Genomic DNA, 24,537 nt, shown 5'->3' on the forward strand with positions numbered 1-24,537 from the left:
GAACCCCAGAAACTCAGCGTTGGAGTCCTATAAATGTAAAACTGATGTCAGGAAAGTGGAAAAAGGGGACAAACTGAGAAATTATTGAACGTGGTGTAAAGTTAATGATTCAAAGAGTATTTGCCCAGACAAGTGCAAACACATCTGTGAAAGGATTTTTTAAAAACAGTCAAAAAATCATTCCCATTTTTAAATTTCCCTGTAGGGTCTGAAAGGACATACAATTCTAAGGCGCTGATACACTTTCAATAGCTCTTGGGCTAACGCTTACCCAACATTTCTGCTATTCTTCACATCGTCCCTTTTAGGCATTTATGTTTGGGTCAGCTAAGCGTGCATATGTTTTCAATAGGGGAGTGTAGTGAGCGGCTATCAGACACCTCTGGTTCCTCAGAACAAAAGGATTGGGCATGCCCAATTCTTCTTCTCCCCCATCTAGAAGACATTTGTTGAGGGGAATCTGGAGATACATATAAGTTAAGGCTGCTTTACACGCAGGAACATCACTAGCGATGTCGCTCGTGAAAGCACCCGCCCCCGTCGTTTGTGCGTCATGGGCAAATCGCTGCCCATGGCATACAAAATCGCTAGTACCCGTCACACATACTTACGTTCCTAACGATGTCGCTGTGGCTGTTTTCTAAGGGGGCGGTTCGTGCGGCATCACAGTGACGTCACACGGCAGGCGTCCAATAGAAGCGGAGGGATGGAGAGCAGCTGCATGAAAGCCACGCCCACCTCATTGCCGGAGGACGCAGGTACAGTGTTATTCGTCGTTCCTGGGGTCACACACGTAATGATGTGGGCTGCCTCAGGAACGACGAACAACCTGCCTCCAGCACCAGCAACGATGTTTTGAAAATGAACGACGTGTCAACGATCAGGTGAGTATTTTTGATCGTTAACACTCGCTCATAGGTGTCACACGCAACGACGTCGCTAACGAGGCCGGATGTGCGTCACGAATTCCGTGACCCAGACGACATATCGTTAGAGATATCGTTGCGTGTAAAGCCCTCTTTAGTCAGCAGGTGATGGTTTGGCCCAAATTCAAACATCTTTGCTTTTATGTGTATGAACACCAACTCTGGAAGCCTTCCCAAGCAGCCAACAATAGACATATGCCACTCAAGCCTCAATTAGCCACACTCCTGCATTATCCCCTACTGCAGTTTTTATTAAATCACTAGAAGGTGGCCCGATTCTAACGTATCGGGTAGTCTAGAATGTGTATGTAGGTTAGCAGATTGAATAATAATATAATCAGAAAGTCTTGAATAATGATGGTTCATTGTTTGCCTGTTGGTCTACCGCTGTGCAGCACGCATCGGTGTGTCTGACAGTGGGAGACCAACGATCTGAATGGGCAGGGAGTCGGGGTAAGCTAGTAACCATGGTACACATCGGGTAACTATGCAAAGCGGTTTCCATAGTTACCCGATGTGTACACTGGTTAACAGCGTACGCCGGCTCTGGCACAAGTGTGCCAAGAGCCGGGGTAAGCTAGTAACCATGTTACACATTGGGTAACTTAGCAAAGCGGTTTCTATAGTTACTCGATGTGTACCATGGTTACCAGCCTATGCCGGCTCCGGCACACGTGTGTCGGGAGCCGGGGTAAGCTAGTGGTTTCACACATCCGGCTTTTCTCCACTTTGTCAGATCCGGCGCGCTGCTATAGGCTGGTTTCAGACATCCGTGTTTTAGGTAAGTGTGAAATCCATTTTTAACACGGATGTCACACGTACCCATGTTATTCTATGATGTGCCTCACACGTCCGTGTTTGCACACGGATCATGTGACTTTTCATGACCCCGCACGCACACACGCAGGCATCTCCGGCAGCACGGATGTCGGATCCGTGTGACATCAGTGTAAAACATACCGGAGAAAATAAGGGGTTTTTTTAATAAAAATATTTTCTATATTTTTCTTCTCTCCAGCGATGCTGTCTCCGGCTCTGCTGCCTCCCGCTACTTATCGCCGCTCATTATACTCACTCAATATTCAGTGCCCTGTGGAGCTGGAAGCAGGAACAGCGCTGGGGACTTCAGTGCCGGGGACCGCATCGCTGGGTGAGCATACAGCAGAGTGTGTGTGTGTGTACATGCATGTGCACTATGTGTGTATGCGCTCGGTGTATCAGTGTGTGTCTGCTATGTGTGTATATGTGCTCAGTGTGTGTGTGTGTATACATGCATGTGCGCTATGTGTGTATGCGTGCGGTGTATCCATGTGTGTCTGCTATGTGTGTATATGTGCTCAGTTGCTCAGTGTGTGTGTGTATACATGCATGTGCGCTGTGTGTGTGTATGTGCACGGTGTATTCATGTGTGTGTGCGCTATGTGTCTGTCTGCTACGTGTGTGTGCTCAGTGTGTGCTCAGTGTGTGTGTGTACATGCATGTGCGCTATGTGTGTATGCGCTTTGTGTATCCATGTGTAAATATGAAAAATATTTTTATTTCACAGACACGTGTTTTCTCCGGTACCTGTCACACGCATGCAAATACTGATGTCACACGTATGACCATAACCATGCGTGTGACTGGTACCCGGTTAAACACGGACGTCTGAAAGCAGCCATACACTGTGTACAGTACAGTGGCCACGCCGCAACTTCCTGGTCACATGCTCCGGTCACATGCTCCGGTCACATGACAACACGTGATCGGAGCTTGTCGCGCGGCCACTATAGTGTACACAGTGCAGGGGAGCGCGCCAGATCCGACAAAGTGGAGAAAAGGTAAGTAACTATTCAAAGCGACAGTGCTGACGTGTGCCGGGAGCCGGGGTAAGCTAGTCACCATGTTACACATCGGGAAACTAAGGAAAGCGGTTTCTATAGTTACCCGATGTGTACCATGGTTACCAGCCTACGCCGGCTCCGGCACACGTGTGCCGGGAGCCGGGGTAAGCTAGTGGTTTCACACATCCGGCTTTTCTCCACTTTGTCTTGCCGGTGTGGGCTTCCGGGGGTGCAGCAGCCACCTGGGAGTCGGGGCTCCGTGTGGGTTCGGGAAATGCGTGCGGGGGGCGGGGCCAGGGTGAGCGTCCAATGCAAGAGGGGGCAGGGCCTGGCCGAGCGGCCAATGTGTGCAGGCGAGCGGCCAATCCGTGGGGGGGCGGAGCCTGGCCGAGCGGCCAATCCGTGGGGGGGGGGGGGGGCGGAGCTGAGCCGACAGAGGAGACAGTCAGACAGAGACAGACAGACAGAATAAGGCAATTATATATATAGATTTTTGGAATAATATAATTCAATGTTAGATCAAAGGATTATTAAATCATTTTTATGACTGTTCTGCAGAATTCAGTTTGCCTTACCTCAACAATGCTTTTCAAGTCTTGTACATATGTCCTCTCAGTCTGCAGGATTTCTTGGACTACTCTATCAACATACATGAGCTTTGGGCTGGTGGACTCCACAACTTCAGCTTTTGAACAGTTCTTAACTAGTCCTTTGGATTCTTTCCATGGTATAGTCCTCTTATCAGAGTATATTTCTCTTGTACTTTCATGGTCATGTTCTCTGGTGCAGTTAGTCCGAATGTCATCATTTGACAGTTGTCGAGAAGGAACAAGCTCTAGTTTTATGGCTCCAGCTTCTTTATCCTGGTGAAACAAACCTATGTGGCTGTTTGATGCCAAGGTCATCCGGCTCCCAAATGAACAGTGACTATCCCGAGAAGAAGCAGATGAGGAAGTTGAACCAAAACTAACTGGTCTATCGCTGTCAGAGAGCTCCATGTTTTTAGTTCCACAATAACGAAAATGTCTGTTTGTTCGGTGCAGATCTGCCCCTGTCGTTCTGGGACTTTGAGGTTCTGTAACAGATGTTAAAGGATCAAGTGGTAAATGGAAGTCGTCTGTAAAATAAAACAAAAATTTCATGTATGTTAAAATTCTTTATGAAATAAAGGGCGTTACATTTTTTATTCTCATAAAAACCCACTTTATTATTTGTGAAGCCATAGAGCTCCCAATCAAACCTCCATTACAAGATCAGGCAGATCAGATTATGCCAGAATTGTGGTCCACTGGGTAGAGCATATACCACTGATGAAATCTGTGCAGCCGCACAGGGGCCCAAAGACTAAGGGGCCCACCTGCGCCAAAGCAGCAATTCTATATTTAGAGGAGATATCAGACTGTAAAGGACCCACATATTGTTCTTGCACAGGGGCCCACTTCAGGTCTGTATCAGCCCCTGGGGTTCCACACTAGAGCGCCCTAATTTTTTTTTTTTAACCCTACGCACCCCTTTTCAAATATATTACATCACAGTATCTCCAAGTGATCATATGCTGCTCTGCACTTTGAAATACAGCTTGAGGCTTAACAATTACCCCTGGAGAGATGACATGTACTATCCTGATAAACAAAAAGTTTATAAGCTAGGGTGTGTATTAACTCCAATTTAGAAGGGGAACATAAGAAGGTATCCTCAATACGATAATACAAAATGTATTAGTCTCATTCTCTGTACTGATCATGTGAACACCATTGACTTGATCTATATTTGGTTTAAAGGACCTAACAATACACAATGTAATCTCTGTTTAAACAAGGAAAATTAGCTTATTTAGTCAAGTAAAACAAAATCCATGTGTTTTATCTGGCCATTGATAAGAGCCTACATTCTGTACACACACCAATAAGTGACACATTAAATTTTACCTAAACAGACACTGGGAACCATCAGTAGAGTTGCAATAAGATAGCATTAACTATACGGCTACATGGAGGACAAATATTTGTTACCAGACATTGATTAAAGTGAGTGGACAGTAAAATGACATAATTGCTATTTAAGCAGCACTCAGTATCCTTGTGGCTGACTGCTCCCACTCCAGCAACGGCAGAGCACAAAGATGAGCATTATACTCCTTCTAGGTCTACATTTATAGCACAGAAGGAGATTGTACTTTCGAAACTCAACTAAAAATTGCTACATGAATTCAACAGCCTGAGGCCACCTACCAGCAACACTACAGCTGACATTGTTTGTTCATTACATGCTACCCCATGGCAATTGTTTTCATGGGGTCATGTCATGACCATTTGTTAAAGAAAAACCATACTTAAAATGCCTGTAGCTTTGTTTGAGAAAACCAGTTGTCCTATGTATTAATGGGGTTGAGATGTAATTTATAGGATTTAAAAAGAACCTGTCACCAGGTCAAAAGTGGTTAGTTTTTGCTCTTATTTTATCCTCATTACTTGACTAGGTATTCTACTTTTTCTTTAAATCTGACATATCGTTTCAGAGATATGGGACTTTTTATTTAGTGCCATCTTGTATGGTCACTACAGAGGGGCATGGTTCGCAAGGATTCTCTGGGGCGTGGCTCGCAAGGATTCTCTGGGGAGTGGCTCGCAAGGATTCCCTGGAGCATGGCTCGCAAGGAATCCCTGGGGTGTAACTCGCAAGGATTCTCTGGGGCGCGGCTCGCAAGGACTTTCTGGGGCGCGGCTCGCAAGGACTTTCTGGGGCGCGGCTCGCAAGGACTTTCTGGGGCGCGGCTCGCAAGGACTTTCTGGGGCGCGGCTCGCAAGGACTTTCTGGGGCGCGGCTCGCAAGGACTTTCTGGGGCGCGGCTCGCAAGGACTTTCTGGGGCGCGGCTCGCAAAGACTTTCTGGGGCGCGGCTCGCAAGGACTTTCTGGGGCGCGGCTCGCAAGGATTCTATGGGGTGTGGTTCACGGGGTAATAACGGAGAGCAGCCTAAAGACACCTCAGAGAATCCTATGAGCAATGCCTCCATGGTAAGGCCCATTAAAAATAGCACCAAATGAAAAGCACCCTCTCTGGAACAGTATAGCAGATTTTAAAATGGAAGAGAAGCTGAATATACAGAGCAGCAGCAGGAATAACATAAGAGCAATAACTTGCCAATTTTGACCTTGTGACAGCTCCACTTTACAGCTTACAAGATTTGTTATTAGTATAGTAAAGCTTTGTGCACTTGGAGCAACAAATTCGAAAAATTAAAGCTGATCTTTTTTATAAATGAATGCCCAATACTTTGGTCGATCGCTTTTTACATTTACACTAATCAGTTACTCCAATAATTGGAAACAGGCCTTCACTTACACCAAGGCTACATTTCAATATTCTCCTTCCAATGGAATATAAAATAAAGCTTAGAAGAATTGAGTCACAAGTGACATATTTCGTCACCATTTTGCTGCAGTGCAAATCTGCAGCAAAACAAGACAAGCGACCGACATGTGTTACATTCGAGGTTTTGCTGAATGAGTTTTGAATGTTGATTTGATTTGAACTCTGAGTGCATTTCATGACAAAGAATGAACTACGCAAATAGGGTCTTATCCAACGGATTGATATTGCTGTATGCAGAGTATGTGCTCACCTTACTGATCATCTCTAGTTTGGTAAATCGTAATATAACCTCTTTCTTGTTCTACTTTTCATAACTGTATTACCAGAACGCCTATCTCCATTTTGCTTTCACGGCACATACATTTTGTATGTCAATATAGCAAGACATCTGTTAGTTTGGGGTAAACAATGGAGTAATGAACTTAGTCACATTCCTAAGGAAATGTCATGTGTCTCTAAAATAAGTCTCATTATTGTTTCATTCTTCCATGAATTTAGTTACACTTCCCACCCTTAGCAGGCTACACCCTTTACAAGAATATATACACTGTGTGCAGAATTATTAGGCAAATTGTATTTAAGATGATTTTTTTTTTATTATTAATCAACCCAAAAGACTCAAATATCAAAGCTTAATATTTTTGGAAGTTTGAGTGGTTGTTTTTTTTTAGATTTGGCTATCTTAGGAGGACTTCTGTTTGTGCAAGTAACAATTACTGAGCAGAATTATTAGGCAACTTAAAAAAAAACAAATATAGTCCCATCTCACTTGTTTATTTTCACCAGGTAAACCAACATAGCTGCACAAAATTTAGAAATAAACATTTCTGACATGCAGAAACAAAACCCAGAAAAATTAGTGATCAATATAGCCACCTTTCTTTATGATGACACTCAACAGCCTACCAACCATAGATTCTGTCAGTTGCTTGATCGGTTTACGATCAACATAGCGTGCAGCAGCCAACACAGCCTCCCAGACACTGTTCCGAGAGGTGTACAGTTTTCCCTCCTTGTAGCTCTTACATTTTATGAGGGACCACAGGTTCTCTATGGGGTTCAGGTCAGGAGAACAAGGAGGCCATGTCATTATTTTTTCATCTTTTAGACCTTTACTGGCCAGCCACGCTGTGGAGTAGTTGGATGCATGTGATGGAGCATTGTCCTGAATGAAAATCATGTTTTTCTTGAACTATACCGACTTCTTCCTGTACCACTGCTTGAAGAAGTTGTCTTCCAGAAACTGGCAGTAGGTCTGGGAGTTGAGCTTCACTCCATCCTAAACCCGAAAAGGTCCCACAAGTTCATCTTTGATGATACCAGCCCATACCACTACCCCACCTTCACCTTGCTGGCATCTGCGCCGGAGTGAAGCTCTCTGCCCTATACTGATCCAGTATCTGGCCCATCAAGAGTCACACTCATTTCATCAGTCCATAAAACCTTTGAAAAATCAGTCTTAAGATATTTCTTGGCCCAGTCTCGACATTTTATCTTATGTTTCTTGTTCAAAGGCGGTGGTTTTTCAGCCTTCCTTACCTTGGCCATGTCCCCGAGTATGGCACACCTTGTGCTTTTTGATACTCCAGTAATGTTGGAGCTCTTAAATATGGCCAAACTGGTGGCAAATGGCATCTTGGCAGCTTCACGCTTGATTTTCCTCAATTCATGGGCAGTTATTTTGTGCCTTTTTTGCTCAACACGCTTTTTGCGACCCTGTTGGCCATTTGCCTTGAAACCCTTGATTGTTCATTGATCATGCTTCAAAAGTTTGGCAAATTCAAGACTGCTGCATCCCTCTGCAAGACATCTCACAATTTTGGACTTTTCAGAGCCCGTCAAATCTCTCTTCTGACCCATTTTGCCAAAGGGAAGGAAGTTGCCTCATAATTAAGCACACCTTATATCGGGTGTTGATGTCATTACACCACACCCCTCCTCATTACAGAGATGCACATCACCTGATTTACTTAATTGGTAGTTGGCTCTCAAGCCTATACAGCTTGGAGTAGGACAACATGTATAAAAAGTATCATGTGATCAAAATACTCATTTGCCTAATAATTCTGCACACAGTGTAGCTTAGCAGAAACGACCGATGCCACAATTAAACAAATGTATCCTTTCGGGGTGCAGTCATAAATGAATAATTTATTCTGCACCTTGAGTCATGCCATAAACAAAAACAACAGGTGAACTTGTTCATATTTTCTAAGTCAGGCAAGACCAGGAGAAAGGCAAAAATGTGAACAACCAGACAGAGCCAAGGTATTAAGAAAAATGCATTATGCGGCTTTCTGTGGAACACGGTAATGGGATTCCCCGTCTTTTATTTCTGGACAGTGGAAAATAGGATTAGAGCTTCAGATGAAGCGGAAAGTATTCTTTTGACTTTTCTGCTCGGGAAAATTCAGATGGGTCTTGTACTGTATTTATAAGTATAAAATGATTCAATGGTGTATAGAATTGTACATTATTTAGTTATTTATCTATTCTTCACTACAATAGGTGTAAATCAATGCAACTGTCATGACTGACATTGTCCAAAGATCAAGCATTGCGACAATCTCTTTCAAAAACTAATGTATTCTTGCTGGCATTATTCTTCACTGTAGAAGGACATTATTAAATTTAGTTTCCATTATACTTGTTTGCACACATTCTATGCAGCTTTTTTTTTTTTTTTTTTTTTTTTTTCTTTTTTAATAAAAGGCCCTCGTGTATTACAGGCCCTGATCATAATTTGCATTTTTTTTTTAAACCACTTTTTTTTTCTGTCTTTTCGTATTCGCTGATGTTTTTTGTGTCCCAGTAATCATTATCGCATACATGGTTCATGAATTTGGCGCAAAGTAAAATATGGTCTTTTTTCCCTTGGCACTTTTTGCATAAAAGTCGAAATTTTTTCAAACCATGTCACTTTATAGTGCCAGTGCAATATATCACTCCAGGGGAGAACCGGGTTAGCCTTGAGCCAAATTTTGCAATTTTTTTTTTTAAAAGTCACAATTGAATCAGTTGGAAACATTGCTAAGTTGCTAAAATCCCCTCCACAAAAGAAAATGGGAAAAAAAAAACCAAAAAAACAAAACTCCAAAACAGTCAAACACAAAATAAATTGGACAAAAACACAAAGGCAATAATGAAAAGGAGCCATTGTGTCAACATTGTACCACCAAAAGGCTATGGTCAGATGACCGTATAACATGGACGACAGTCGCATCAAAATGTTTGATGGCTCTCCTGACCCGAGAGTAAGGCTATGTGCCCACGCTGCGGAAAATGCGCGGATCTTGCCGCGGATTTCCCGAAAATCTGCAGCAGCGGCACTTCCCAGCCATTTCTATGGCTTTTTGGAAATGCTGTGCCCATGCTGCGGATTTTTCCGCGGCGGATTTGGTGCAGATTTTGATCCGGAAAAATCTGCAACATGTCAATTATTGTTGCGGATTTTGATCCGGATTTTGGCTTCAGAATTGGGAAAAGAAAAAAAAAATCTGCACCGAAATCCGCGACAATTCCGCGGTAAATCCGCGGTAAATCCGCACCTTTGAAAAGGTGCGGATTTTGCGGGAAAGCCGCGGATTTTCATGCAGAAAAATCCGCAGCAACATTCTACCGTGGACACATAGCCTAAGGGTCCCGTTACACATAACGACGTACCAGCGATCCCACCAGTGATCCGACCTGGTAGGGATAGCTGGACTGTCACTACATGGTCGCTGTTGAGCTGTTAATCAGGCAGATCTCCACAGCGACCAGCCATCAGCGACCTGTGTAACAACGGCTCCCTGCACACTCAGAACCGGCGCTCGTTGGTCTCCTGCTGTCAAACACGCCGTGCTGCACAGCGGGAGACCAACGAGTAAAAAATGGTCCTGATCATTTTGTTACAATCAGTGACCTCTCAGCAGGGGCCCGCTCGCTGCTGCTTGTCACACACAGCGATATTGCTGGCGAGGTCGCTGATACATCACAAAACCTGTGATGTTTCAGCGATCTCGCTATGTGTGATGGGGGCTTAAGAGCTGCATAGAAATACATGAAGCTGTTACTCTCGGTTCGGGAGAGCCACAGCCAATGCAATGTGATTGTCATCCGAGTTATGCAGCCATCTGAACCAGTTTTAACACTGATTTTATTTCTGCCCAAAAAGAAAAACTCCTATAGAAGACCATCATAATAGGTAACTCATAGATTATGAAATGATTATTTGATCAACCCTGGATGTAAATATTGAAGTAGAGTGTGTCCCATAGTAGAAAGTAATTCAGCTGTATGCATGATGTACATAAGCAATCACCTACATACAGGGTAGGACTAGTCTACCATAGGATTATCTAGTGGGACTAGATTCCAACAGAATAATGAGGTGCAGCCACAAAAGTGCCAATGGAGCCAAACAGCAGGCTAACCCATCTGAAGTCACCTGAGAAATGAAGAAGAGTTGTCAAGTGTACTGCATACTGCTGTACTCTGAGAAAGACCGGCACCATCAGAGTGAAGTCCAACATCAGGACACAAAACGTGGGCAGCACAGGGCAAAGCTTGTTATTTTAACAAATGGAATATTCTCTATGACCACAATGGGGTCACATCATCCACTTATATCCTGAGCTGCTGGATTTATAGTGTTCAAGGCCTGAAGACAAACCTTTGTAGGGCTCTTCATCATGAACAATTGAGTGCCAACAATAACATTCAAGCTACAAATGGACAGAGTGTTAGCCATAGAAGCCCCAATGGGTAGAGTCTGGTCCAATGTCGGTCTATAATCTTAGTAATTCAAATGCTGTAGGTTTTGAGTTGCCCTATTTAAATAGTTGGGTCATAGAACGTGATGAGCGAATACTAAATATTCGTGTTTAGATTATTTGTGCCGAATACCTAGTACTATTCCAGTATTCATCATGAATAATGAACCTAGTGCAAATCAATGTGGAACCAGAGTAATTTTCTTGAAGATTTCTTATAAAAATGCCTGGGTTTCCCATTGACTTGCATTAGGTTTGTTATTCGTGAAAATACTGGAATAGTACTAGGTATTCGGTACGAATAACCCGAATATTTACTATTCGCTCATCACAAGTCATATAAAAAGAAAACAATACTTTAATTATGAAGACTATCGTTGCAAAGAATTGTGAGTTATAAGCACATAAAAGAAAAAACCTCACCCAACCATTTCTCATGATATTTTTTATTTGCATTTTTGGTTAATAAATCCAAACCAATTCTTAAGCTGAAAAATAAAACTATTATTTGTAATAATTAAATTCCATTAGACTTATTAGAAGAAAAAAAAGGAAGCGTTAATGTCAACTAGAGAAAGACTTTCTGTTTGCTATGAAAGATTTACACATGGCCAAACAGCGATGTACGTAGAAGAGGGAGAGGGTTGGATGTATCTCACCACAGAGGAATGTCCTTGTACAGTGAAGGAATAAATCGCAGCCCACATCATAAAGCTTCTCTTAGCATAGCGGCTGTAATCTAGCAGCCTACAGCAAGCGCTAACGGCAAATCAACCCTAGTCTTCATCTGTGCCAGAATTACCTCACTTGGCTCTCTGGTGAATCGAGAGTCCTTAGTGAGCGCAACCTGTTCAAGATTGGGATAGAATATAGCATGAGTCAGCTTTTACTAGGGAGGATGGAAGCACAATAGCTTTAGAAGAAACCGGATTCGCACACCGGCTTTCCACATCTTTTAATACTACTTCACCCCCTCCCCTTAATGTGAGGAACTTCAGACTTCAGCAAGGATAAGAGCCTTAAATGAAACATGACATCATTCAATTCAGCGCAGAACAATAGACATCACTGTGGGTAGCCTTAAATAATACACTTCACTGAGCACCACCCTTCCAAATTCTTTCCTGCAGAAGGCTGCGCTCCAAAATCTTAGGCAATTTAAGCTTCATTTTACAGTAAGTGATAAGAAGCTTTCAGACGATAGGAATGTCTACTACACCTGGGCTATGAGCAATGGTCATTATTAACAATACCGCTCTGTATCTGCAATGCACCGGCTTCTAAACAGCAACTATTACATTACAGTATTTCATTTTTATTGTTAACCCTATATTTGAACTCGTTACCAGTTTACATGGACTGACCGATGGCCCTAGATATTTAACGATTGGGGGTCACTTTATGGCTTGCTTACACAGGAAGACTACAGTTTAGGTCCCCTTCAAACATCCATGTCTCCGGTATGTGTGACATCCATTTTCACACATACCGGAGACACGGGCACACATAGACCCATTGAAATCAATGGGTCTGCGCACATGTGTGTGTTTTCACATGGACAGTGTGTCCATGTGGAGCATATGTATGTCAGTGTGTGCCACACGTAGACATGTCAATTTTTCTCCGGAAGCACGGGTGTCACACGAACTTCACGGATGTGATCCGTGGAAATCAGGGTGAGACGTACTGGAGAAAACTACGTTTCTGTGAAGTCAAATTAATTTCTACACTTAACTTCTCCAGCGCTGCTGTCTCTGCCGCTGCTGTCACTTGCTTCCGACCCCCACTCATTATGCTCATCGCATATTAACTGCACCGAGGACCAGAAGCAGCAGCCGCCGGAAGTCAGCATGGCCGGAGACCGCAGCATCATCAGCATCATGGACAGCAGCACCAGGGACAGGTGAGCAGAAAGTTCTTGTTCTCCGTGTATCATCACGGATAGCACACGGAGAACACTCATGTGCCAAAATCACAGCACATGGGAGGGCCATATGCACCTTTTTCACGTCCATGCAAAATGTGTGTGGTTTTTCACGGACGTGTGAAAGAAGCCTAAAGGGGTATTTCCATCTCCAAGGTTCTATCCCAATATGTAGTAGGTGTAATAAGTATTAGCACATACCTTCACTTAGAATTGTTGTATAATGCCATGTCTCTTACCTCATGTGCAGGGCTTTCTGTGCCTGCTGGCACCTGCACAACACTCTTCCTGTTACTAACAAAATATCTATATTTTGTCCTAAGTCTAATCTATCGTACAGCTCAGCACACAAACAACTAAGCCCTCATCCAAAGAAACCCATGAGTGGAAGTAAGTTTTTTTAATTACTAAAATATAAAGCAGAAAAACTTAAAAATTTGGCATCTCAATAATTAAACCACCTAGGAGATTCCTAGAATGGTAGAGTTAGAAGAGACCTCATGGGCCATTGGATTCAACCCCCTGCAAGTGCAGGATTTCCTAAATCATCCCAGCTATATGTTTATCTAGTTTCCTCTTAAAGATTTCCATTGATGAAGAGCTCACCATCTCCCGTGTTAGCACGTTCCACTCCCTGACTGCCTTCACTGTCAGAATTTTTTTTCCTTTTTCCTAATGCCTAATCTGAATCTCCTTCCTTTAATTTTCATCCCATGGCTTCTTGTACTTCCTTGTGCTAATGAGAATAGGGTAGTTCCCTCTGCACTGTGACTACCTTTCAGATATTTGTAGACCGCTCTTAAGTCTCCTCTCAGCCTTCTCTTTTGCAAACTAAACATTCCTAGTTATTTTAGCTGGTCTTCATATGACACGGTTTGCCGACGTTCTACCATTTTGGTTGCTCTTCTCTAGACTTTCTCCAATGTATCGATGTCTTTCTTGAATTGGAGGGCCCAAAACTGTACACAGTATTCCTGGTGTCGTCTGACCAGGGCAGAGTATAGGGGAATAATTACCTCTCTTGATCTAGATTCAATACTTGTCTTGATACAACCCAGAATTTTGTTTGCCTTTTTAGCTGCAGCTCCACACTGTTGGCTCATGTTGAATCTGGGATCTATTATTATGCCCAAGACCTTTTCCCCAGTGCTATCACCTAGTTCTATTCCTCCCATACTATATACCATATTTTCCTGTTTGTAAGATGCACTTTTCCCCCAAAACTGCATATGGAATACAAGGGCGGCAGTGGTGGCGCATGGTCGGTGATACTACAGGCTCGTGTAGTGTTGCGGTGGCGGTGACATTTTGTGGTGAAAAGAATTATTGAAATTCAAAGCCACATCTCATCCAACAAGAAACATTATGGCACTTGGAAGTAGAAGAGGGAAAAAAAAAGGAGAGATCCTAAAACAAAAATGCCCAGGTCCTTAAAGGGTTAAATAGCAAGTTAGTAAAATTACCTACAGGCTAGTTGGGACAACTTATGTTCTTGATCTCCCTGATGGCCATAGGTAGACCACAGCCTGGTTTGTGCCTACTCTAGTGTCCCTTTTTTTGGTGAGGTTATAATAACCCAAATTCTTCTAATTTACCATACTTAATATCGTGTGCTGTTTTGTATAGTACTTTAGTAATATACATTCAGAAAGACATTAGTAATGAACACTGATGAGAATAAAATGAATCATTCCAGGATCACACAAAAAGATGACTGGTCTTTGTTGCCTAAATAAGGTCACCTTGACGGAGTCATGTGCTACCCGCACTCCGGTCTGCAGCCTTCTCTGCAATGCAGTACTTGATTGTTACAGACGTTTTTGTATAAACATGCAACTTCAAAACATGTAAAATACAAAGCGCTGATCAACTAAAACTAACTAACATCACCCGTTGGTCATCCATTCCTTCAATGGTGGAAATAGAACTGGGTCATGATATTAGAAGACCCCTGTGTGCATTTAGTAATGACCATATGCCAATTCTGTAGCCTCAAGTCTCCAAATATAACCTCTCAAATAAAAACAAACAATTGCCTTTTGCCATAGGAACAGCTCATAAAACGGTCTGCTTGCTGCCCACATCTGGTTACAACAATTTGGACACGAAGGCTTTATAGGGATAAGTATTCATCTAACAGCGTTGAACAACTGGCACTCGTTCACCTCCCACTGAACCTCTCCAGCTCTGAAGTCTATGAAGCCCCTGTTGATTTTGTAGAAAATTGTCTCTTGCAGCTATGAAGTTTATACTCCGTCCCCTCCATTGGCAGTGAGATGAAATACTTGCTGTAAACTCCCACATACAAACAAATAGGTTAGCTTAATGAACTCTGAATTGCTTTGGGTTGTGCACTTACGAGCCAGTGGTAAGCAAATTATTTTGCAAGTATGACAAAGATTGATATCTCTGAAAGATATATGTGGCAATCAAAAACCCACTATAATATCATCTGCTGTTTAATGGCCTGAGATTATGATGTGGGAGCTGCAAAAACGTATCAGTATATAGTATCTTCCCAAATCTACCTATTAATAATACATATCAGAAAGAGCTGAGTTCAGCCAACACTTATCTAAATGGCCTCCCTCTAGATAGAATTATCTGATCCACTAAAGCCTATAATCAATAGGTTATTAGTAGTGATGAGAAAGATTGAGTACCGAACAGTGACGAGCAATCGGGCATCACGGTACTCGCGGTGCTCGGCCGAGTGTCACGGGTGCTCAGATGTGTCGCTCGTGAAACAAGAGCACAAAGAGTCGGCTCCCTTCACTGAATGAATGGGGTGCGAGCCATGTACAGTGTATCCCGGGGGATATAGAGAACATATGTAGATAGGAGGGCAATGTATCAAGAAACACAAAAAAAAAAAAAAAGAAAAAAAAAAACCTGCACCCTTCCTCCCCGGAAATGCTCTGTATGTGGCTGGCTGTATCTGGGCGCAGAGAGCTGAACTAGCCAATCATTCACTTCCATTATACTCGTTACTGGAGTTGAGCCCTTTAAGAGCATCTGACCTGCCCGACTCTAGAATGAGCACCCGAGAATTTTTGTACTCGCCCATCTCTACTTATTAGGGTTCTTTTAAATTAGCTGAATTGTGGCATTAAACAACCACCAATCAGCTACATGTCAACGGTCCAGCTCAGTATTTGCTTGCTACAGACAGTAGCTGCACCAATTTCTTGAGGTTTTGGGTTTCTTTGGGTAGTGTTTGATTCACCGGCCTGGCATGAAGTCTTCTGTGCGGCACACATGCGTCATCTTGACAGACTGACTGATTATAAGCACAGCCGGGAATCCTAGAGAGTAATATTAATACAGCTCTTGTCCATGTCCAGAGAGCACTGACATTGACTGTGGACCAGGGTTACACAAAGTCATCCACTCATCTCTAATTGTAAGGTTACCGGGAATAAGCATTCCTAGGAATTCTCACAGTGTAAATGCACCAAAAGTCATTGTACCATTAGTGTAATATTGTCAACAATATTGATATATTCCAAACTATAGAGAGCATAGCTTATAATATAGTACCAAAGGCTTGGAAAGCCTACAGACATTAAGGCAGATGAAAATGTGACATCTGATGTGTGACATCTATAGAAAGCCTGAGCAGATAAACAAGGCCATTTGTAAGAGGTTAAAGTTCAATATACAGCAAAAGAACAAAGTACGTCCACTGAAGGACCTTAAAACGGGCATAATTTTCACTGACACCTAATGTGGCAAAGTTGATAGAAAGGGTCAAGAGGGAGTCAATAAACATTGTCTAACAAAAAGACACATTCTCAAGCCTTGGCACATGAATGAGTTAGAGCCCAATTAACACTATAGAACAGCAACAGAGGAGAGATATTGGTAATTTTAAGACGCTTTAACTACATAATTGCCAAGTGGTTATATCTTAAAGCAGACAATGAACCTGTATGATGCCATTGTTTTCCCCATGTGTAGTGACTACCTGGACTCCTCTCTCTAGACACTACCATTACTGAGAAATGTTAGGAGGGGTGGCCAGCCCATAAGAAGCCTAGGAATAAAACACAATTGTTGATAGGCATTATGTATTTTCATGGATTATCAGATTTAGACGTCCACATATTCAACTGTCAATAGGTCACCATTGCCTTCTACAGGTTACTCTAGATCTGTCAATTTGTCTCCAGAAAAATACCCTAAAACAAGGCCCAACTTATCAAGTAGTAGGCAGATCAAGAACACTTTAAAGTCAAGTATCTGGTAAGGCTTTTAAGGAGACCGGTCTTATAGATCTGTCAAAAGCCCATATAAAACAACAACTGGGGACAGTGCCGTTCTTCTTGACAGCATATCCTGACCGATGATGTCTATGGAATGCAAGTTCTCAGTATCTCCACATGCACCTATAAAGCTTCCTAAGGGGTGCTTCACACACAGCGAGCTCGCTGCCGAGATCGCTGCTGAGGTACGCTTTTTGTGACGCAGCAGTGACCTCATTAGCGATCTCGCTGTGTGTGACACTGAGCAGCGATCTGGCCCCTGCTGCGAGATTGCTGCTCGTTACACACAGCCCTGGTTCGTTTTCTTCAAAGGCACTCTCCCACTGTGACACACAGATCGCTGTGTGTGACAGCGAGAGAGCAACAAATGAAGCGAGCAGGGAGCAGGAGCCGGCATCTGGGAGCTGCGGTAAGCTGTATCCAAGATAAACATCGGGTAACCAAGGTGGTTACCCGATATTTACCTTAGTTACCAGCCTCCGCAGCTCTCACGCTGCCTGTGCTGCCGGCTCCGGCTCTCTGCACATGTAGCTGCATTACACATCAGGTTAATTAACCCGATGTGTACTGTAGCTAGGAGAGCAAGGAGCCAGCGCTAAACAGTGTGCGCGGCTCCCTGCTCTCTGCACATGTAGCTGCATTACACATCGGGTTAATTAACCCGATGTGTACTGTAGCTAGGAGAGCAAAGCTAAGCGGTGTGCGCTGGTAACTAATGTAAACATCGGGTAACTATACCCGATGTTTACCTTAGTTACCAGTGTCCGCAGCTTCCAGACAACGGCTCCGTGCAAGCGCAGCATCGCTTGCACATCGCTGCTGGCTGGGGGCTGGTCACTGGTCGCTGGTGAGATCTGCCTGTTTGACAGCTCACCAGCGACCATGTAGCGATGCAGCAGCGATCTTGACCAGGTCAGATCGCTGGTCGGATCGCTGCTGCATCGCTAAAGTGTGAAGGCACAAGTTGTAAGAAGATTTGTTTGCAGTCTGATCTCTAATGAATGATTAGTTTCCATTAACATTTACAATCATAGGTACCTGCTTCATCAAGTTCCTATTGTACAATTTAAAACACATTGAATTGATAATTACATTTTAGATATTGGACTCCGTGACAAATTTATTCATAGATTTCTGTATTTTCAGAACTGTACAACATGATTGATCACAGACTTATGTAAAACCATGATGATCGGAATACCCCAAGTAGCTAAAACGTAGAATAGTGGATAAATATCGTCACTAATAAAGTTTAGTGCCTAAAAGGAACAGACAAGATTTTACTACTGAAACAAATGGAATAGCTTTATAGTTTGTAGTATAACAATAAAACTGATACTTTGTAGTAGTTCAGTGTGCCATCATTGAGAAACAAAGCTCTGAAGACGGAAATAAAGCTCTGAAGACGGAAACAAAGCTCTGAAGACGGAAACAAAGCTCTGAAGACGGAAACAAAGCTCTGAAGACGGAAACAAAGCTCTGAAGACGGAAACAAAGCTCTGAAGACGGAAACAAAGCTCTGAAGACGGAAACAAAGCTCTGAAGACGGAAACAAAGCTCTGAAGACGGAAACAAAGCTCTGAAACCACAAAACAAAATAGTCTGGAAATGCATTATGGGCATTTTCAGGTCTGGACCGATCATTATTGAGGCCTCATAGGGGCATAACGGGTAAGGAGGCCGACTTTCTAATGCAAAGCCGGTGGAATTGTTCATTAATAAGCAACTGGAGTACAAAAGGGCCTGTTGTGTTCTTGCATTGAGGATCTCTTATGCATGTGCCCGCTCCTGGGTGTTTTCATGCACTGTACAAAGACATATATATTCATACCACCAGTTACAGTAATAAAAATTGCCCCAAGTGGTTCACTTTAAAAATAAAGTGTTATCAGGTTTGATAAAACCTGACAATCTAAAGAGTGCTTTACACACTCCGACATCGCTAGCGATAGCTAGCTATGTCGAGCGCGATAGCACCCGCCCCCGTCGTTCGTGCGACATTTGGTGCTCGCTGCCGTAGCAAACATTATCACTATGGCAGCATCACACGAACATGCTTTGTCAGCGACGTCGCTGTGACCGCCGAACAATCCCTCCCTCAAGGGGGAGGTGCGTTCATAGTGACGTCATTGCGGCGTCACTAAGCGGCTGGCCAATAGAAGCGGAGGGGCGGAGATGAGCGGGACGCAACATCCCACCCACCTCCTTCCTTCCGCATTGCCGGTGGACACAGGTAAGGACTTGTTCGTCAATCCTGCGGAGTCACACAGTGATGTGTGATGCCGCAGGAACGACTAACAACATCGTACCTGCGGCAGCAGCGATATTAAGGAAAGGAGCGACGTGTCAACGATCACCGTTTTTGAACGATTTTGCGATCGTTGATAGTCGCTCCTTGGCGTCACATGCTGCGATGTCGCTACCGGCGCCGGATGTGTGTCACTAACGACGTGACCCCCACGATATAAAAGGTAGCGATGTCGCAGCGTGTAAAGCACCCTTAAGAGCAGTATATTGTAGAGAAAGAGCCAGATTTCAGCAATGTGTCAATTACTGGGCTGCTTGCTGTAGTTTTGATAAAAAAAAAAAAATAAAATAACTTTTATAACTAGGAGATGACTAGTGGACCAATAAAACTGCTGCTTTCCCTAATCATGATCCCTGTATAAACCTGCCCTCATCATGGATTGGCAGCTTTTTGCCTATACGCAGTGTACACAGAAAGCTGCCAATAAGTGGTGTAGCTGGAGTAATACAGAGCTCAGCCTGCAGAGAACTGGAAGATCTGCAGCAGATAGAAAGAGTGATTTTTTTCAAAACTGCAGAAAGCAGCCCAGTAAGTGACACATTGCGGGACTCTATAGCCATCCCCACCTAGCACCTCCATAACTTCCTAACTGCAGACCATCTTGTTTGGTAACATACGGTATATTGAATACTGCACAACTAATTTATAAAAGCTAATGCAAATATAAAACATGTGCATAAACCCTGTATGACAATATTAGACATTCGCACCCTGGGTGCTGCGTTATCAAGGATGTTGTGACTGCAGAAACAGCCAAGGAGGCTGGACAACACCATTTCTGTAACTACTATCCACTATTATGGGGAATGTGGGAACACCATACTACATCTGCTAGGCTGTTTAGATAGCCACCTGTGGCTTGTGTGAGGACGCAGATATTGCCGTCTCAGAGATGACTAGTGTAGGAATAATTCAAATTGTCTCTCCAGGAAAGGAGACAAACTCTAGCGCCACCTATTGGAAGCAGCAATCCTAAAAGTCAATATTGGCCTTATAGCAAGCCTTTTCATATGACCTAGGATATATGCCAGATCAGAATCCCAATTTGCAGACACGGTGTTTCGGGGTGATTGCCCCTCGTCAGTGCAAAGTGTGGGTATCTGATCTGGCTGTATGAGAAGCTACATGGGGACCATGGGGGAAGACTATTCTCCTTATGGAGACCTGACAAACCAGTCTGGCTGTCAGTGTTAAGGCGACTTATAGCTGCAATTCCCCTCTGGGAATTATTCAAATTGTCTCTCTAGCAAAGGAGACAAACTCTATAGGAATAAGCATTCAAAAGTAGTCTGTATGCCGGAAATTCAAATTAAACCGTTATATAGGGGACTTCCCTCCTATAAAAATCATGGAAGTATACATATTATTGCTGTAATTGTTTTAAAAATTAGTTTTATTCCATATGCAAATGAGGGGTCTTTGGGGCACCCTTGGCATGGCTAAGAGTTTGGTGCACCTTCACACCCACCTCAATTTGAGCAGTTTCCCTGACTCTTATTGGCTAGATCCAGCGCTTTTGAACCCTAAATGTGGTCAAGAGCGTGTACACAGTATGGCGGCAGGCCACCCTCCTGTCAGTGACCAAAATTCGCTACATTGATACTTTTAGAATGTAGAGAGCACCTTTAGGGCATGTGCGCACGTGTGCGTATTGCATGCATTTATGCTGCGTCTAGCACTGCAGCGTAAATGCATGCGTCCTGCATCCCCAGCACAATCTATGTAGATTGTGCATGATACGTGCGCACGTTACTTTTTTGAGCGCAGCGATTTGGATGCCAAAATTTTGACACAAATCCGTGCGTTCAAAAAAACCAAAATGTCAATTAATTTGTGCTCTATGGATGCTGCTCCCACTCTGTCTATGGAGGGAGCAGCAGCCATAGCACATGAAATCGGCATTTATTTTGCTGACACACTGCATCCATTATGCAGTGTTTCTGCAGCGATTTGAAGCGCACATGTGCTGTCAAATCCCTGCAGAAAATTTCAGCATTTACATGCGCATGAGCCGTTAGAGAGGGTGGAGAGTATCAGTCACATGCTCCTCATGGTCACATTGACCTGTTAAGTGATGCAATGAGCACATAACTGATATTCTGCACCCGTTCTTACTCTGTGAAGCCACTCACTACACTTTTGGGTGTACTAGTTTAAACACTGACAGGAGGCAATGATTAAAAGATGGCCTGCTCCCAGACTGCGCCTGCGAGGATAGCGCTTTCACAATGTGCCTGCTCAGTGCTATGGTTAGGGAGGCAGCACTTGCTCTGGCAAAGTGTGCACTGTCAATCAGAGTTAGGGGAACTGCTTAGTTTGCAAATTGAGGGGACGTAAAAGGTGCACCAAGTCCTTGGCCATTCCAAGGATGTAACAAAACCACGTCATTTGCATACTGAATATGAGTTATAAAACTAAGGGTACTTTCACACTTGCGTTTATCTCCTTCCGTTACAATCCGCCCTTTTGGAAAACAGCGGAATCCGTTAACGGATTTCGCTGTTTCCCATAGACTTGTATGGGTGACGGATTGTACCAAAAGGACCTGCGTTGCTTCCGCTGGGCGACACTCCGTTGCTTCCGCCCAGCGGGAGGAACGCAGCATGTAACGTTATTTTGAGCAGCGGAATCTCTGGATTCCACTGCGCATGCTCTTTTTTTTTTTTAAATCAAACTTTATTTTGGCTCGCGGTGGCCGAACGTTAAGCTGAGCGCCCAGCCGTCGGCAAGCGACAGTGCTCAGCGGAGAGACCAGCCACCGGCATGCCCGGCCGCCGGCAAGTGACAGCGCTCACCTGAGCGCCCGCCGGCATGCCCGGGCGCCGGCAAGTGACAGCGCTCAGCTGAGCGCCCGCCCGCTGGCATGCCCAGCCGCCGGCATGCCCGGCCGCTGGCAAGTGACAGCGCTCAGCTGAGCGCCCGCCCGCTGGCATGCCCGGCCGCCGGCATGCCCGGCCGCCGGCAAGTGACAGCGCTCAGCTGAGCGCCCACCCGCCGGCATGCCCGGGCGCCGGCAAGTGACAGCGCTCAGCTGATCACCCGGCGGCCGGCTGCAGGGAGCGATCAGCTGATCACCCGGCGGCCGGCTGCAGGGAGCGATCAGCTGATCACCCGGCGGCCGGCTACTGGGAGCGATCAGCTGATCGTTTACAATAGTCTGCTGCTGGTAAAACTGTAAAAAAAAAAAAAAATCAAAACGAATTGCGTTGTTTTGCAGCATCCGTTGCATCCGTTGTGCCACTATATGCAACACATCCGTTGCATCCGTTACACAACGCAATGCAACGGATACCGTTCAACGCAAGTGTGAAAGTACCCTAACTACAGAAATAAAATATATACTGCATATTATATATATATATATATATATATATATATATATATATATACATACATACATACATACATAACACACACATTGGGGTAGGGGGGGGCCAAGTCCCCTATGTAACTTTTTAAGTAGAATAACTTGGAATTTGCGTGCCACAGATTCCCTTTAAGAGGAGACATGTTAGAAAAGGACTTATGGATTGAATAGGTCATAAAAAAAACAAAACAAAACTGACCAGAGGTATAGCCACATAAACAAGTAGGGGGCAGCTGGCCTTCAATTATCTGACTATTCGGATATATAACAGATGACTTTTTAAAATTGAAGGTTTAAAACCTATCTGTTAAAAGAATTAGCTCACAAAGCTTGTTAAATGTATATTAAAAGCAGATGTTCACTGAAAAAAAAACAAAAACAAAAACACACTTTCCTTTGATCTAAATTCCCAAATCTACTTCATTTATTGATACCCCAATATAACACGTGGTGATGACCTGTTTTGAAGGTTTATCACGTCAGGTCAATAAACTGAGCAGGCAAGGCTTTATATGGAACTAATAGAAGTGACAAGCAGTCCATGTTTAATACAACCTTTTATGTGGATAACCATTACTGAATCTGTACAATTAGAAGAAAAAAAAAAAAAAAAAATCACTGCTGTAGTTGTTTATTCAACATTTTGAAAAGATAGGCCTTGGTCTACATGAGTGATCTTTGTGGAGTAAGACTCCTTAAGAGGCATATGCCTCTTAATGGATTAGGTGCATCTTAAAAGTTTTGTGCGCCTCGCCACAAATCTTATGTACCGCCCCCATGCGAGCAGCCGGTTCGCTGCTGCCGCTCGGATCCGGATCCGGAAACGCAGTGACTCGAGTAGTCTCCGGACCCGGGGGTCGCGCGGCCACTTGATTAAAAAGAGGGCAGGAGATATGTACAGCGGGTTTTTGGAAAGTTTGTGACGCCACCCACGGTGCGTGGTAATGTTACGGACCACCGCTGCCGTTGGGGAGCCCGGTGACGATGGTGCGGCAGCCTGATGTTTAACCCCTCCGTGGGTAGGGGGTTTATGTCCCGGGGCCCATTGATGATGGATAGATGCAGGGGTTTCCAATGTACTCACTCAGTCCCAAAATAACCACAGCGACAGCTTGTAAACCAAAGTTCCGAGCACCACTGTTGTCTGCGGGGAGCACACCTGGATCCGTGCCCTTGGTGTTGTTGTTGGTCTGTGGCCCTATCCCTGGCATCTTTAGTCTCAATTGGAGTCGTTGGTATGAAACTCCAGGTCCCGCTCACCCATATGGCTAATGGCGTGAGCTTGCTCTCAGGGATCACGCTTAGGATTTCTTTGGACTGTAGTGGGAAAGTCCTATCCCATCGGTGCGCTAGTACCCAGATTTTGGAGCGGGTTGGGGATGACACTTGAAGTCTTCACCCCCGTCAGGCAAATTACCGGAACGCGTGAAGCTACTTTCCGGCCTGGGGTCCACGTACCCCGTTGTGCCCTGGCCCCTGCCCGGTGATAACTCAAGGCCGCCGGCTGCCCTCCTTGGCAGTCCGTGCCCCTTGACACTGTCCCCTGTGACCGGGTTACAGCTCCTGCTAGGTCCAGACCAACATCTGCCACTTAGTATACAGGAGCTCTCTTCCGTGGCCTCTCCTCACGAGAGCCACTTCACCTCCTCTCCTCTCGACTCATTCCACTGAACTGACTCAACTGACACTGTCCTCACTCTCTCCTCACCAACCCCCCATGTGGACGGCTCTATTCCCTTCAGGCCCCCCAATAGATAGGTTCAAGTGGGAAGTGTTCCTAGGATTTTGATTGGACT

General features: G+C 44.2%; 1 protein-coding gene across 6 annotated transcripts in view; it reads right to left on the reverse strand.

The window, feature by feature from the left end:
• Window positions 1-24,537, reverse strand: part of PLEKHG1 (pleckstrin homology and RhoGEF domain containing G1) — a 356,257-nt gene that overhangs the window by 95,491 nt on the left and 236,229 nt on the right. For all 6 annotated transcript variants that reach the window (XM_075339532.1, XM_075339534.1, XM_075339533.1 and 3 more), the window contains one exon: window positions 3,325-3,866. In XM_075339532.1, coding sequence (XP_075195647.1) covers window positions 3,325-3,866 — 542 coding nt within the window. The remainder of the gene's footprint in view (window positions 1-3,324; window positions 3,867-24,537) is intronic.

The sequence above is a fragment of the Anomaloglossus baeobatrachus genome, chromosome 3 (genome assembly GCF_048569485.1).
Source record: "Anomaloglossus baeobatrachus isolate aAnoBae1 chromosome 3, aAnoBae1.hap1, whole genome shotgun sequence".
Taxonomy (NCBI): Eukaryota; Metazoa; Chordata; class Amphibia; order Anura; family Aromobatidae; genus Anomaloglossus; species Anomaloglossus baeobatrachus.